A 17,137-nucleotide genomic window follows, 5' to 3' on the forward strand; every position below is an offset into this window, starting at 1 on the left:
CCACTGAGCACAAGGGGCTAGATTTGTAAAAGGTATGTAGGTGCCTAAAAATGCACACAGGTGCCTAATGGGGTTTTCAAAAGCAGCGCCTTTAGGGACCTTTAAAAATCTGGCCCCTTCTTCTCAGGCAACATGGATGCAGACAAACACCAGCTTTGAAAATTCCTGTGTGTTCAACTTCCACTTGAGCGCCTAGATAGGCACCCAAATTGCCCTTTAATCTGCTTCACATTCCACTTCTGCTGCATTTAAGAACTTTTTAAAATGGTGACAAATTCCCTACACTCTATCTATTTCTGAGTTTTTCTATTAATCTAGGTACTGGTGAGGTCACTGTACTATCACAGCAGGCTCCAGAGTGCCCCACAAAAACACTGCTGCAGTGTAAAGTCAAAGTCATTGATTTTAATGGGAATTGGATCAGGCACTAAAACAGGAACACGAATTCAGGAGCAGAGTTAAGGTTCCTTGGGTGCTTGATCTTTGTAAATCTCCGAGTTAACATGATGCCTGGCTCCTGCAGCTTCACATGAGAAGCATTGTGCTGTCCAGGGAACCTTTGATCATTGGTTGAAGCTTTCTCTGCTGGGCAGGAAAAGGTTTTCCCGGCACGACTATGATGATTTCAGGAGCTCCCCAACCCTGGTTCCTTAGTCAGTCCTTGTTGCCTAGTCCAGCCTGCGGCCAACCCAGCTCCAATTCCTCACTTCCAGGCTCCAGGTCTCAGGCCCAGCCACCTAGCTCCAGCCCCTCTCCGTGGCTCCTCCCTTTGTGCCTCTAGCCCTTGGCTGCCGTGTGGTTAGCTCATGTGACCTGCAGGGGTGGGTTCTGAGCTGTGGCAGTTGGCCTTGGCCTGCTGGGAGGAGCCTGCTGTCTGGAGCTCCTGCCCCATCCCAGCCAGTGCTGCTGCCCCCTCCTCTCTGCACCATGCAGGCCTCGGAGAACCAGCAGCTCTTCGACCCCATCTCCTTCGTGGCAGACCTGATGGCTGGGGGCATCGCGGCCGCAGTCTCCAAGACCACGGTTGCGCCCATCGAGCGGGTGAAGCTGCTGCTGCAGGTGCAGGCCTCATCCAAGCAGATCCGCGCTGACCAGCAGTACAAGGGCATGATAGACTGCTTCGTGCGCATCCCCAAGGAGCAGGGTATGGACCCCCAGCAACCCCTGCCCCCTGCTTCGTGCGCATCCCCAAGGAGCGGGGTATGGACCCCCAGCAACCCCTGCCCCCTGCTTCGTGCGCATCCCCAAGGAGCGGGGTATGGACCCCCAGCAACCCCTGCCCCCTGCTTCGTGCGCATCCCCAAGGAGCAGGGTATGGACCCCCAGCAACCCCTGCCCCCTGCTTCGTGCGCATCCCCAAGGAGCGGGGTATGGACCCCCAGCAACCCCTGCCCCCTGCTTCGTGCGCATCCCCAAGGAGCGGGGTATGGACCCCCAGCAACCCCTGCCCCCTGCTTCGTGCGCATCCCCAAGGAGCAGGGTATGGACCCCCTGCTTCGTGCGCATCCCCAAGGAGCGGGGTATGGACCCCCAGCAACCCCTGCCCCCTGCTTCGTGCGCATCCCCAAGGAGCGGGGTATGGACCCCCAGCAACCCCTGCCCCCTGCTTCGTGCGCATCCCCAAGGAGCGGGGTATGGACCCCCAGCAACCCCTGCCCCCTGCTTCGTGCGCATCCCCAAGGAGCAGGGTATGGACCCCCAGCAACCCCTGCCCCCTGCTTCGTGCGCATCCCCAAGGAGCTGGGTATGGACCCCCAGCAACCCTTCTCCCCCCACCCCGTTTTGTGCACCTCCCCAATGAGCAGGGTATGTACACCCCTCTGCCCCCATAGTGCTCTACTTTGTGTGATTCTACATGGAGCACTGTCCAGATTCCTCACGCCCAATCTTGTTCGATCCACACCCTCCTCCAATTCTAGGGTTTGCAGGAGTCATGCATCTCGCATTACACTCCTGCTTTTATCACTCATATTATGCTATTATTTCTGCATTACACTCCTGCATTTATCACTCATATCATGCTATTACTGGCATTTCATGCATCCAGCATAGTTGAAGACATCTGGCAGGGTTTCCCTTGTAGCTCAGCCTCCTGTCACTAGATGATGATGTGACGCCTGGTGTGCAGGCTGCCTTCTCTCCCTCTGCTCCCCTGCTGGCTTGCAGCTAGCAGGAGCGGAGCAGGCAGCAGCCACAATACAAGGTAAGAAGAGAGCACTGACAGTCCTTCCCTGCTGCTCCAGGGTCCGCCTCACCCACTTCACCACCAATCCCCCCACTCCAAGCACTTCTTCACCAAACCCACCCCCATTTTGTTGCCGCCCCCTCCCACTTCCTTGTCCACCAGGCCTCAGTCCACCGTGTCCTACCCTAACTTTTGTTTTTCTTGCTGGAATGAAGTTGAGGATTCCCTAACTGACTCTTCTTTTTCAATTGATCACTGCTGTTGTATTTTTCTGAGGAAACGCTGTTATGTTTCAATAACATTAGGTACATACGCTCAGCAATTTTAATTGAGTGTATTTTATAAATCAAAAAAGTAATAAAAAAATCAGAAGTGACACTTCATTTAATCTACAGACACATCTTTACATGGTGTGATAGCAAAAGTGTGTGTTCGTAAATATGGGTTGCATAAGACATCTTAGGTTTGGGTGGTATTTTTAATATTCTTCCCTTATCAATAGTTGCAACTATTTGGCATGCTAATCTTAATACCCATAAAAACAACGTTTTAAAAAAGGGATTTGGGAAGCCTAAAGCTTTGAGGGTTCCCCTTTGTGAATGGACTTTCATACCCATCCCAAAGCAACCTAGATGAGTGAGGCAAGTCTGAATTGATGCATGTCAGACTTTGTCTACACTGCACTTTCGTCGTTAAAACTTTTGTCATTCAGGGGTGTGAAAAATACACACCCCTGAATGAGAACATTTTTAATGACAAAGAGCACCGGAGTGGACAGCATTTTGGCTGTGGGAGCTGCTGTCCCATCGACGAACTACCACCCTTCATTGGGGGTAGGATTTTTTTGTTGCCAGGAGACCTGGAGGGGCACAACCATGCTGTTGTAAATTGCGCACTGTAAACGTAGCCTCAGTTTCACTGTTCAGCTGGTGATTAAGAAAGCCAGGAGCAACAGCTAAAGCACTGAAGGTTTTACCTGATTCTTGTTAGTGGCCTTCTCACAACCTCCTCATATTTCCGAGCAGATTCTAGCAGGCAGATCTCTGATAAATTTGTCAGTCCCTATATCCATATTGCTTTCAATTTTATGGCTCATTTCTGTGCTGAACACTCTAGCTCCAGTCCAACAAAATACTTAAGAACACGATTAACTTTTAAATATGTATGTAGTCCCTTTGACTTCATATTGAGACCAACTGATCATCAACTCTCATGTTGTTGTTGTTTTTTTTCTTGAAACTGTGTCTCCTGGAGTCATGTAATTATGTGAGTCTCAACTTTCATTTGAAAAGGAAGTCCCTGACCCTGCTCTTTGGAGAGAGAAGCACAAAAGCATGAAATCTAAAGACTTGAAAAGGCTAATAAAAAGAATCCCAAACTTACTATTTTTTAAATTCTCATGATTTTTAAGCCAATCTCATGAAATTTTGGGTCTTGACTCATGATTTTTGAATGCTTGAAGCTGGCAATACTGTGATGGCTTGTCCCATTCCACCCTAAAGTTTTTTGTGGAACTGCAACAGTCAGGAGTAATCCAGATTGCCAGCAAGACAATAATGACATTTAGTTCACCGTTGGAAGGTTAGAAACTTAAAACAGGGATCTCAAACTCAAATCACCAGGAGGGCCACATGAGGACTAGTACGTTGGCCCAAGGGCTGCATCGCTGACACCACCTGCCCCTGCTGCCCCCGGCCCCGCCCCCACTCCACCCCTTCCATGAGGCCCCACCTCATCCAGCCTCTTTCCACCCCTTCCCCTGCCCCCATTCCAACCCCTTCCCCAAAGTCCCCACCCCAACTCCGTCCCCTAGCTGCCCCTATTCCAACCCCTTCCCCAAATCCCCACCCCTGCCCCGCCTCTTCTCCGCCTCCTCCCCTGAGCACGCAGCTCCCCGCTCCTCCCCCATCCCTCCTGGAAAGCGTTAAGCTTCATTCTGCTGGACACTATCTTGGTATTGTGGGGGTCATTTTGGCAGCATTGCCCTGAGAAAACTAACAGCATTGGTTAGAGGCACTCGTTGTGCAAATGGACTGCGTGCAAACTTCTCCACATGTCAAATAGAATTACACACATCCAGACAGGATTTGCACCTTGGTAGTGCTGTAAGTTGACACACTTGCCTGTCTCCTTAACAACTTAATTATATTGTCCAAAGGGATCATTTTTTTAATGTTTTCAGGAATCTAATGATAAAAGGTCATTGTACATGCTGAGTTCCCACTATGTTTCATAAACATTTCACCATTCCATGTACATGGAGCCTGAGCTCCTTCTGTGGTGATTAAAATACACATGCAGCCACACTTAAATGAGATAAAGAACATGATTGGTATGTATATCCCAGTAAAGAGTTATGAGATTTTTTTTAAATACATTAAAAATATGTATCCCAAATTTTATTTATGAGGTAAGGAAGTTAGGAACCTTCAGCATTTCTGAGCGTTACTGTCATTTCTCTTATGGTCTCAAGAGTTGAGATTTCTCATTGTTGCCTACTAAAACAGACATCTGTTGGTTAATGTTAGAAAAAAAATCAGATTTCCAGTGCCATCGGAATTTTTTTGGCCACTTTTACAACTCATCATAAACTAGAAACAACAGTAATGTAATATAATCTATTCAGGGTGATATAATACAAACTTTGTAAATGTAATTTAATAATCTGTTTTCTCCTACAGGATTTTTGAGCTTCTGGCGTGGCAATTTGGCAAATGTTATCCGATATTTTCCAACACAGGCTCTAAACTTTGCTTTTAAAGACAAATACAAACAGATTTTCCTATCTGGAGTGGATAAAGACAAACAGGTGAATGTGCTCTAGCAGATTTGATCACTTTAATAAGTAAACCTGTTTTGGTATGGCCTAGAGTGGATTGAAAATTTTCCAATGGAAAATGCTGATTTGATTAAATCTAAATGTTTGACAGGAAATTAGTTATCTAATTTGTTTCATGTGAAAAAAATAGCTCAAACATCCCTTTTATCTGTATCTGTCTTACATTATCTTTTTAGGATTTCTGTAGTGGGTTTCTGTAATTTCAAAAAAATATGGTGTTCTCTGCTTCTCTTCCTGGCAGCTTTTTCTTCAGTGCCAGCAACAATTCCAGCTTCAGGCTTTCCTGTTGGTACTGACCTGAAAGAACTCTGGACATGCACTATTCTCTGATTCGTCTCTTTGTATTGCATGGTAATTCTTAATCTGGTCCCTTTTGTTCAAAATGAATAAATATATAAGAAATTTCAGTTTGCAAGTTCACCTTTTTACAATGGAAAAAATCTGAGCTATGCTTGGTGTAAATTATATTGAATTCACAATTCTTTAAATCTCTTTTCCTTCTCATAAAAATGTACCCAGCTGGGATGCATTTTCATGTTTTTGGGACTCAAATTTTACAAACATTTCTATAAATGAAACAATGCTCAGGATTCAGTTCTCTAAAAATTAGCACATTTTTAAACAATCAGTGTGTTCTTTTTTTGAAGCTCAGTCCATTGGGATGCCCTTGTATATGTTTTGTGTTGTGGGAAAACCTAAAGAGGAACTACAAGCTATAGTTCCCTTGCGAGCTAAAACCTGTTAAAATATGTATATATATATTGAAAGCAATAAAAGAGGTTGTGGGAATTAAAGTGCTAGATCGTTAGCTGTAGCTCCATAGAAATCAATGGAATTAAGCCAGTTTTCACCAATCTGACGCAAAATGTTTTAATCTGTTCCCCGCCTGTTAGTTTTTTCCTTGCACCTCTTAAACTTTCTGAACCAAATTGATGTAAGTCCATTGACTTCAATTTGGCCCATGAGATATAGGGACTTTTTTCTGTTGTGGTACCAACTGAGCACCAGTGGAGTTGGTGCACAGTTGTACCGTCATCAGAAAGTCTCATCAAGCCAGCAGTAATGTGGGTTTGGAGAATCATTGACCAGAACCGTATTCTAATATATTATAAAGTGTTTTTTTGCTTGCTCTTGAGAATTAACAAAAGCTCTTCAAAATTTAAAAATAAATCATGGGAAGACCTGATAAATATTTTGTAGTGAATGGGAGGACAGAAATGGAATCTTGTCAAATTGATATGGATGAAATACTACTACACATACTCTCTGAGCCTTGCATGAACATTTATTATATGTTAATTTGTAACATTATCTGATTCTTTAGATAATTTTTAGGGCTTCCATGCTAATGATGGGTTCTATTTGATAATGATCCAAATCAGTGCGGACTGACGCATTTTCATTTTCATCATCTGAGTCAGATGCCACCAGCAGAAGGTTCATTTTCTTTTTTGGTGGTTTGGGTTCTGTAGTTTCCCATCAGAGCGTTGCTCTTTTAAAATTTCTAAAAGCATTCTCCACACCTCATCCCTCTCAGATTTTGGACGGGACTTCAGATTTTTAAACCTTGGGTCAGGTGCTGTAACTATTTTTAGAAACCTCACATCAGTACCTTCTTTGCGTTTTGTCAAATCTGCTGTGAAAGTGTTCTTAAATCAAACAACATGTGCTGGGTCATCATCCGAGACTGCTATAACATGAAATATATGCAGAATTCAGGTAAAACAGAGCAGGAGACATACAATTCTCCCCCCAAGAGGTAGTGTCACAAATTTAATTGATGCGTTATTTTTTAACGAGTATCATCAGCATGGAAGCATGTCCTCTGGAATGGTGGCCGAAGCATGGAAGGGATATACGAATGTTTGGCATATCTGGCATGTAAATACCTTGCAACGCCAGCTGCAAAAAAGTGCCATGTGAATGCCTGTTTTCACTTTCAGGTGACATGGTAAATAAGAAGCAGACAGCAGTATCTCTCGTCAGTGTAAACAAACTTGTTTGTCTTAGCGATTGGCAGAATAAGAAGTAGGACTGGGTGGACTTGTAGGCTCTAAAGTTTTACACCGTTTTGTTTTTGAGAACAGTTATGTAACCAAAAAAGATCTGCATTTGTAAGTTACACTTTCACGATAAAGAGATTGCACTTCAGTACTTATATGAGGTGAATTGAAAAAATACTATTTCTTTTGTTTATCATTTTTACAGTGCATATATTTGTAATCAAATATCATAATATAAAGTGAGCACTGTGCACTTTGTATTCTGTGTTGTAATTGAAATCAATATTGAAAATGTAGAAAAACATCCAAAAATATTTAATAAATTTCAATTGGTATTCTATTGTTATAAGTGTGGTTAATCATGGTTAATTTTTTTAATTGTGATTAATTTTTTTGAGTTAATCGCATGAGTTAACTGTGATTAATTGACAGCCCTAATAATTTTCATTAACTGGGTTTGGTCACAGAGATGCCCTTGGGACTGTCACCTGACGTTCTGGAATTGCCTCTGAGCCCGTTTTCCCTGCCAGCTTGGGACTCCAGAACCCTGCCTTGTTGAGCCAGGCATACTAGCCTGCTGCAACACAGACCCAGGTTTGGCCCACGCCCCCAAAGCTAAAGACTTTAACCAAAAACCACTCAGCGGGTTACCTATCTTCACCACCCAGACACCCAGTTCTCAATGGGATCCAAACCCCAAATAAATCTGTTTTATGCCATATAAAGCTTATACAGGGTAAACTCATGAGTTGTCTGCCCTCTACAACACTGATATAGAGATATGCACAGCTGTTTGCTCCCCCAGGTATTAATCACTTACTCTGGGTTAATTAATAAACAAAAGTGATTTTATTAAGTATAAAAAGTAAGATTTAAGTGGTTTCAAGTAATAACAGACAGAACATAAGAACATAAGAATGGCCATACTGGGTCAGACCAAAGGTCCATCCAGCCCAGTATCCTGTCTACCGACAGTGGCCAATGCCAGGTGCCTCAGAGGGAGTGAACCTAACAGGTAATGATCAAATGATCTTTCTCCTGTCATCCATGTCCACCCTCTGACAAACAGAGGCTAGGGATACCATTCCTTGCCCATCCTGGCTAATAGCCATTAATGGACTTAACCTCCATGAATTTATCCAGTTCTCTTTTAAACCCTGTTATAGTCCTAGCCTTCACAACCTCCTCAAGCAAGGAGTTCCACAGGTTGACTGTGCGCTGAGTGAAGAAGAACTTCTTTTTCGTTGTTTTAAACCTGCTTGCTACCCATTAATTTCATTTGGTGGCCCCCTAGTTCTTATATTATGGGAACAAATAAATAACTTTTCCTTATTCACTTTCTCCACACCATTCCTGATTTTATATACCTCTGTCATATCCCCCTTTAGTCTCCTCTTTTCCAAGCTGAAAAGACCTATCCTCTTTAATCTCTCCTCATATGGGACCCATTCCAAACCCCTAATCTTTTTAGTTGCCCTTCTCTAAACCTTTTCTAATGCCATTATATCTTTTTTGAGATGAGGGGACCACATCTGTACGCAGTATTCAAGATGTGGGCGTACCATGGATTTATATAAGGGCAATAAGATATTCCCCATCTTTTTCTCTATCCTTTTTTTAATGATTCCTAACATCCTGTTTGCTTTTTTGACTGCCGCTGCACATTGCATGGACATCTTCAGAGACCTATCCACAATGACTCCAACATTTTCTCCTGATTTGTTGTAGCTAAATTAGCCCCCATCATATTGTATGTATAGTTGGGGTTATTTTTTCCAGTGTGCATTACTTTACATTTATCCACATTAAATTTAATTTTCCATTTTGTTGCCCAATCAGTTAGTTTTGTGAGATCTTTTTGAAGTTCTTCACAATCTGCTTTGGTCTTGACTATCTTGAGCAGTTTACTATCATCTACAAACTTTGCCACCTCACTGTTTACCCCTTTCTCCAGATCATTTATGAATAAGTTGAATAGGACTGGTCCTAGGACTGACCCTTGGGGAACACCACTAGTTACCCCTCTCCATTCTGAAAATTTACCATTTATTCCTACCCTTTGTTCCCTGTCTTTTAGTTTGTGTGTGTATGAGGGTGGGGGGGATGTGAGAAAACCTGGATTTGTGCAGGAAATAGCCCAACTTGATTGCCATGCACATTGTGTAAAGAGTTGTCACTTTGGATGGGCTGTCACCAGCAGGAGAGTGAATTTGTGTGGGGGGATGGAGGGTGAGAAAACCTGGATTTGTGCTGGAAATGGCCCACCTGATGATCACTTTAGATAAGCTATTACCAGCAGGACAGTGGGGTGGGAGGAGGTATTGTTTCATATTCTCTGTGTATATATAAAGCCTGCTGCAGTTTCCACGATATGCATCTGAGGAAGTGAGCTGTAGCTCACGAAAGCTTATGCTCTAATAAATTGGTTAGTCTCTAAGGTGCCACAAGTACTCCTTTTCTTTTTGCGAATACAGACTAACACGGCTGTTACTCTGAAACCTGTCTTTTAACCAGTTCTCAATCCATGACAAAGTAAGTTACCAAGCAAAATAAAACAAAGCACGTAAGTCTAAGCCTAATAGATTTAAGAAACTGAATACAGGTAAATCTCACCCTCAGAGATGTTCCAGTAAGCTTCTTTCACAGACTAGACTCCTTCTTAGTCTGGGCCCAATCCTTTCCCCTGGTACAGTCCTTGTATCAGCTCAGGTGGTAACTAGGGGATTTCTCATGACAGGCAGCCCCCTTTGTTCTGTTCCAACCCCTTTTATAGCTTTGACACAAGGCGGGAATCTTTTGTCTCTGGGTCCCCACCCCTCCTTCTAAATGGAAAAGCACCAGGTTTGAGATGGATTCCAGTACCCGGTGACACAGTCACATGTCCTGTGAGATCCTAAGCCTCCATTCTTTCTGGCCTGACTCACATGAACACAGGAATGCTTACAAGTAAACAGAGCCATTTACAACCAATTGTCCTGGTTAATGGGAGCCATCAAGATTCTAAACCACTATTAATGGCCCACACTTTGCATAATTACAATAGGACTTCAGAGTAACACTTCTTATTTCTAGTTTTAGATACAAGAATGATACATTCATACAAACAGGATGAACACACTCAGTAGATTATAAGCTTTGGAATGATACCTTACAAGAGACCTTTTGCATAAAGTATATTCCAGTTACATTATATTCACATTACAAGTATATTTTCATAAAGCTTCCATTTTCATATGGAGTGCAACATCACAGACAGCCCTAATCATTTTCATTAATTCTTTAAATAGCCATAGGAGAGATCACTATGCTGGGGTTCTAATTCTATAGTTTCATAACTGTATGCAGTAATTTTTGTATTTCAGTTCTGGAAATGGTTTTTTGCAAACCTAGCTTCTGGTGGAGCGGCTGGAGCAACATCTTTGTGTGTAGTATATCCACTAGACTTTGCACGAACTCGATTAGCTGCTGACATTGGGAAAGGTAGTGAATTCTCTTAAATTACCCTTCTAATTCTTCCCTAGATGCGTTTCAGATTATTTATATATATCTGTATATTACAACCAAATCATTATTCAGCTGTGTGCATTACAGTTTTTTGCATTACTTAGAAAAATGCCCCAAACAGTTAAAAAGTCATAAAAATATATTTCAGGGTAGTATGGTCTTTATTGAAAATGAGGGAGAGAAAGTGTGTGGAGAGGGAAATCTTTGGAGACAACTACAGAGCATAATTCTTAAATTTCAACAGTTTTGCCTTTATATATTGCTTAATTTTTCACATTCACATTAAGCTACTCCACTGGATTTTGCCAGATATAAATGTCAACAATTGTAGGATCTTATTTTTGTAATCCTATAACTCTAATGGCATAGACTTCACAGGGCACCTCTGGTCCACACAAAGAATATCAATGGGAATTTTGTACATATATTAAGGGTAGCATGTGTCCCTAGATATGTGTCTTAGAAGTCTCTCAAAAGACTAAATTAAAGATGTTTAAGTTCTGCTCTGATGTATACTCACATACCCCTTTAGATTTTATTCTCCAGAAGAAAAGTGGACAACTGACACTGGGGTGCCATATCACTATGTCCCAAATTGCTACTTTTCTTCAGTAATGTGGCTACGGTCAACAGAATGCCAAGAATGTTCCCTTAGAATCAGAGGGTCAGATTCACAATTTATGTAAATCAGCATCACTCCATTGACTGCAGTGGTGTTCTGACCATGTGCTTGTCTACCAAGCTCCACAGTTATGGCTACAGGAGTGTGAGTAGCAGTGCGCACCAAAAGTGCTGCACAGTTGTAACTCCTCCGTGTGGACTCTGTGGACGAGAACTAAAAGGTTCCTCATTCTCATTAAAGAGTATTACCTTAATGTGATTAAAGAGTATTACCTTAATGTGAACAAGGAATCTTTTAATTCACACCTGCCGCATCCACAGGGGGGAGTTCACTGCTATTCACACCCCCATAGAGTCCAAACTGCAAGGCAGCGTAGACAGCGTGTGTGAAATGTTACAGTTTAGTGGAGAGCTAAATGGTTGCTGCTCCCATTTAAGCTGGAAAAAGAACAAGATTTCTAAGAATAAACATCAGTAATGTCCAAACTGCTATTTTTAATTGTCTGAGGATTCAGTATCCTGAAGGCTGGAAAATGATTGACAAACACAATAGAGTTATGTTAAAGAAGGGCCTAGGCATATTATATCGTAAAATAGCTTCATGTTTCTATACTTGCTGAAAATGCCTCTCCATGTCTCAGTGGGGTGAATGGGAGGAATGTTTGATTGTATCATCATGGAATAGGCAAGTACTGGCGTCCAGAAAAAGAGAGAGCAGGCTCAGCCACTCTAGGGGGCCCTCCCTGCTCATAACATATATGGAAATTGTGTCTGGCCTGGGGGACATAAGAGGAAAAGACGTTTCTCTGTTGTCCATTGACCAAGCTGTGGAGGAACCTGGGTTTTTGTGCCCCCCGCCCCTCCCCCCCATCCCCATGCTGTGTTCTGGGTTCTTGGGCATGCAGCAGCCATCTTGCCCCGATTGCTGCTGTGCCCTCCCTGCCCATAGTTGAGGTATGTTATCAGGAAGCTGTTGGTCTGTCCAGATTGAGAGTTTTTGGGGATCAGGAAGGAATTTCCTCCTTAAGGAGAGAATGATGGGCCTGTCTGGTGGGTTTTTCACCTTCCCTACAGAATTCTGGGAGCCTGGTTTTAGGAGGAAGGAAGGAATTAAAAAGCGGAGTTTGTCATTTTGTCACCACCTACATCCAATAACCCAGTGCAGGCTAAAGGCTGAAAGGGATAAGCTCTGAGGATAAATATGACTATCAGGAGATAACTGTTGGGCCCTTTTAGCCTGGAGGGAGAATAGGAAGCCTTAAGTTTTTGCAAAGAGAGGTACCCTGCAGGTACACCCTCATTCCCCTTTGCAGGGAAAGGGCAAGAGGATTCAGAGTGGGCTGAATCCAAGGGTTAGCTTGAAAGGGGCCAACCTTGAATACTGGATATTTGGCATGAAGACCATTTAACACTGCACAGTACACTAGTCAATGTCTGATTTTTTTGGAGAGGATGGATAGCCCTCTTCCCATTAAATTTAAAAGTTAATAAAGTTGTTGCTTGCTGCTTTAAATCCATCCCTGGGTCTGTGTTTCATTCTCCTGTGTGCCCTGATCAAATGTTGAATTTGTGGAAGAAACAGTTAGAATCAGCTAACTTTAATTAATGTTTGGGAAGTTTGGATAATTTGAAGATATTATTGTACCATTTTCTGGACAGTGATGCATATTGGCAGAGGAGGAGTACTTTTTCCTTCCCCTGTCAGCACTCTGTTTTTCTACTGTGTGAAAGAGAAATTTAATGGATTCTCCTGTCTAGCAATGTCTTTTGGCCCAAAATGATGCAAAATTTTATTCTTTTAAAGCAGTTCTGACAAAGACACAAATATGCATGTTGTTTAATAGAAAACTTATTTTATATTAGGTCTTGCTGAGCGACAGTTCAAGGGCCTTGGTGACTGTATTGTTAAAATTGCAAAGTCAGACGGACTTGTCGGCCTGTACCAGGGGTTTGGTGTTTCAGTACAGGGAATCATTGTGTACCGAGCTTCCTATTTTGGATGTTATGACACCATTAAGGTAACTCTTGTGGATAAAAGCACATGCTTATAAGATATTTTAAGTATTCATCAGGAATTAATAAAAATGTTAATTTTTTTCTTTGTCTTTAATTTTAAATACTCAAAACTATATTTAATTTTTTATTTACAAAGGATGTATAAAATTTCAAATAATCTTTCTCCAGTAATTACAAAAGAAATCTAGGAAAATGACACTTTACACCTACTGATTTTGACATTAACTTTAGATGATCAGAAATTACATGGTCATCTGTTGGTTTTCTCTTTCTTTATAGGGGCTATTGCCAAATCCAAAACAAACACCATTCATATTGTCCTTTCTCATTGCCCAAGCGGTGACTACATTCTCTGGGATACTGTCTTATCCCTTTGACACTGTCAGAAGGCGTATGATGATGCAAGTAAGCAATATATTTTGCTATTCTTTTTTGAAAATCATGTTGGATTAAAAGAATCTGGTATGTCACTATTACATGACTTTATTGCACTCTTCATCTGAGGTAAAAAAATCTCTCATCAGCTGCAGTCAATGAGACAGCTCCCAAAGAACTGAAGAAAAAGTCTGACTACTCCCTCTTACTGACAGCTTACCTGATACGTAGTGATTGATTCCTTCAAAGTACTTGTGATTATCCAGGCAAATATATATTATCATTCGAGATAGTTTTAAATTTTTTCTAGTAAACTTCGTTCTCTTTCCTCCTTGGAGCCCAGGTATTTTAAGATATTGAAGTAACTTCTTAAGAATGCTTCAGAGAACAAATCCTCACTATCAGGAATTATCCTCAACCAAAAAGTAAAAATGTTAAATATGCTCCTGACAAAACAGGAACTCCTTCCCTAGATCTTTGGGGAGGCTTTGACCATCTGGTATTAGAACAGAGGATGGCAGTTCCAAAAAGTTTAAAAAGTACTTGCTCTTCTCATAGCATCAAAGAAAATTTTGATGCATCAAAAGTCAATGGGAGTTAGGCACCTAACCTGCTCGGGCACTTCAGAATACCCCACTAATGCCAAGCATTTGATACAATACTTTCTGTTTCTCCAGCCAGTAATAAATTTGGCTCTGAAGGCAACTTCCTGGAGTAACTAGGGGACGGTACTGTTACTGCTTCCAATGCAAGTTAGTTGTTTTATTAAAAATGAGAAGAATTCTTACCTCAACATCAATATCCTCCACCAGTATCCTTTGAATATATTGAAGTAGATTCAGATCCTGTACAGATAGGGTAACAGTGTTTGCAACTCTATTATGCCTCCTGCTACACCTATTATATTGCATATTGCAATATACAAGTCTACAATAGCAGCCAGTCCACAACTTATATTAACATTTCAATCAGATGGAGAAGCACAACATCTGCATGGTATGCTTTCTTGATCAGTAAACTTCTATGATTTTCCATTATGACGACACTTAGAGAAGATACAGAGAGAGTTATGCTTGTCACTACTGACAGGTGGACAAGCAGTCGGACAAATTTATGTAATCTTTCACTGCTCAGAGGCTTTCTCCTTCAGCTGTAATCACTTATAACTATCCCCAATGAATGTGGCACTGAGGCCTCTGCAAACCTTTAACAAGTCTTCCTTTTTGCTTCACTTTCATATGTTACAGCACCTTTATGAAGAGAAGAAGCTGTACTGCATGACTCATGTTTAGATTACACTTTTCCAATACTGTCCCTCTATAGGGTCTATCCCTTAGGCCAGTAAATCCCTGTGGCTTTTCAGGGGATACTGAATCAGCTGTTTTCTGGCTCCACCACCCATGCCCTCACCCGTTGAAACTCATGGGAGCCTGCTCATACTGAGTTTGTGCAGAGGGATTTTTGTAGGGTTGGAGGATGAACATATATTGACTCAATCCTCCACCTTTTGACAGACTGAGCCACAGGAGCAGAGATTCCACTCCTCGTCATCCACCCTGTGGTTCTGGGTTTTTATGTGAGTCAGAACCTTACCACTCTTTTAAAGGAATTTTGTGTAAATGTATATACACCGGATGACCTCTGTTAATTAATAGAGAATTGAGGTCTTCTTGCTATACAAGAATTCAGTGGCACTAAAGGAGGAAAAAAAGATGTGATACAGAAGTTTTGATAGTGTCAGAGTGGTTCAAGGCACCCTTAGGGTAGGAGAGAGCTCATTTAACTCCTAAGCTATCCACTTGCCAACTAAACCTGAAATGAAGCATCACAAGAAGGATTGCAGCCTTTCTAAATGTAGCTTTGGAGAACTAGCTAAATGAGCATTACATCAAAGAAGTATTTAGTAATTCAAGTTCTCGCATTTGACAGGAAGCAAACTGAGGAAAAGGTGTTCCCAAACTATCATACCTAAACGTTCATTACTATTGAGGGAAGAAAAAAACACATTTGCAGTGTGCTAAGCATAAACATTTTCCTCACTGTATTGCATGAATGTTTTGTTTTTATTATTTGAATGCAGAGTGGAGAGGCTGAACGTCAATATAAAGGAACCATTGACTGCTTTTTCAAGATATACAAACAGGAGGGACTTAAGGCTTTCTTTCGGGGTGCCTTTTCCAATGTCCTTCGTGGAACCGGAGGTGCGTTAGTGTTGGTACTTTATGACAAAATTAAGGAACTTTTCAATTTGGATGTTTCGAAGAGTTCATCATCTGACTAAATTAATGGATAAGAATCTATTTTGCTTGTATAACATATAATGATTCAAGTCTCATCATTTGGATTACATGTTAGTAGTTCACTATTGTCCCGTTAATGCTGTAATAAAAACTGAAGAGTTATTTGTTTTCCCCCAAATCATTGTGCATATTGTGCTCTTTTATTTAAAATACTGAACTTTCAATTTTTATAATGAGAAATAAAACATGCATGATACACAAAAAAGATAATCACCTATGAAATATAGATATTTCAGGATGCCCCTTTGTCATCAAAGAATAATTATTGAGATTAAATGCTACATTTAATGAGCTTAGTTGCCTCCCTGGTTCAGCTTGTAGGCCTCCAATAAAGGAAAGATTGCCAAGGGAGGAGTGGGTTTGCATCAGTGCAAATAGCCCTATATCTGATACTCTCCCGTGTGTCAGAGCTGGCTGGCACAGCTAACAAAGTGGGCAGGGCTGTCTGGAATGGATTGTGGAGAGACATACAGGAGATGTGTCTGTTCATTCTCCTAGGCAGTTTACAGCACCTTTCTGTACAGCTTCTGAAAGAACTGAAATCTGCTCTCCCTTGGTGAAGGGCAGTGTTGCTCTTAAATCTGCCCTTCTCTTCTGGGTGTGTTTCTCCAGTGGTGCAGGGGAATGCAAATGATATCTGTGAGATGATGAGGACAAATTGAGCCCATTAACTTTTTTAAAAAGTTGGATTTCTTTTACTGTTCAATTTTTTTAAAATAATCTCTTTTTTATGCATAATCACATCAGAAAAATTAGGAAAAAATAAATGAGTACATTATTTGAGCAAAAACGCTCTAACCATACTTGTCAGAAAACCTGGCAGGGAGGGCAAACTTTCCTTTTCCTCATCCCCATGTTTCCATTAGAAATCCTTCTTTCTCCTCTGAACCAGGAAAAGTCCTGCAGAAATGGCAACTGCTCTGTTGGCTCCCTCCTCCAACAGGAGCCACTCTGCCATTGCCTAGATCTCCAATTGATCTAGGTCCAATTGCTGCTCAATAGAAACTTCATGTAGGACTAATGAGAAGGGGGTTCATCTCATAGGTAATCTGACTGTGACTTCCACATGGAAATCTGAGCATAGAGCTTGCTGTGGAGACCACCTCCTCCCTTGCTCCAGTCCCTCAGACCCCAGAAATCCCTTGAGCTCCTGAGTAGGAGTGTCTGTGAAGGGCCAGGGAGGGAATGGGAAGTCTCCTCTTCCATGTGAAAAGGAGGAAGTTTCACCCAGATGACCTCTCTGCGTGTGAATCTTCAGAAGGTGATCTGGGCCAAAGTGTTTATTTTGCAGCTC

The 17,137-nt window shown here is 41.8% G+C and overlaps 1 protein-coding gene across 1 annotated transcript; it reads left to right on the plus strand.

Moving 5' to 3' along the window:
• The first annotated feature begins 927 nt into the window (after positions 1-927).
• On the plus strand, positions 928-15,873 carry SLC25A31 (solute carrier family 25 member 31). Its single transcript, XM_073340059.1, has 6 exons — positions 928-1,144; positions 4,867-4,994; positions 10,390-10,507; positions 13,016-13,170; positions 13,448-13,573; positions 15,624-15,873. The coding sequence occupies exons 1-6, from the start codon at positions 928-930 to the stop codon at positions 15,822-15,824; spliced, it is 945 nt and encodes a 314-aa protein (XP_073196160.1). The 3' UTR covers positions 15,825-15,873.
• The last annotated feature ends 1,264 nt before the right edge of the window (positions 15,874-17,137 follow it).

The sequence above is a fragment of the Lepidochelys kempii genome, chromosome 4 (assembly GCF_965140285.1).
Source record: "Lepidochelys kempii isolate rLepKem1 chromosome 4, rLepKem1.hap1, whole genome shotgun sequence".
Taxonomy (NCBI): Eukaryota; Metazoa; Chordata; order Testudines; family Cheloniidae; genus Lepidochelys; species Lepidochelys kempii.

Bases quoted from the DNA above. Each gene is read 5' to 3' on its own strand.
- SLC25A31 (XM_073340059.1), top strand. From the start codon at position 928: ATGCAGGCCTCGGAGAACCAGCAGCTCTTCGACCCCATCTCCTTCGTG. The intron at 1,145-4,866 runs GTATGGACCCCC...TTTCTCCTACAG, and splicing joins GCGCATCCCCAAGGAGCAGG to GATTTTTGAGCTTCTGGCGT. The intron at 13,574-15,623 runs GTAAGCAATATA...ATTTGAATGCAG, and splicing joins GAAGGCGTATGATGATGCAA to AGTGGAGAGGCTGAACGTCA.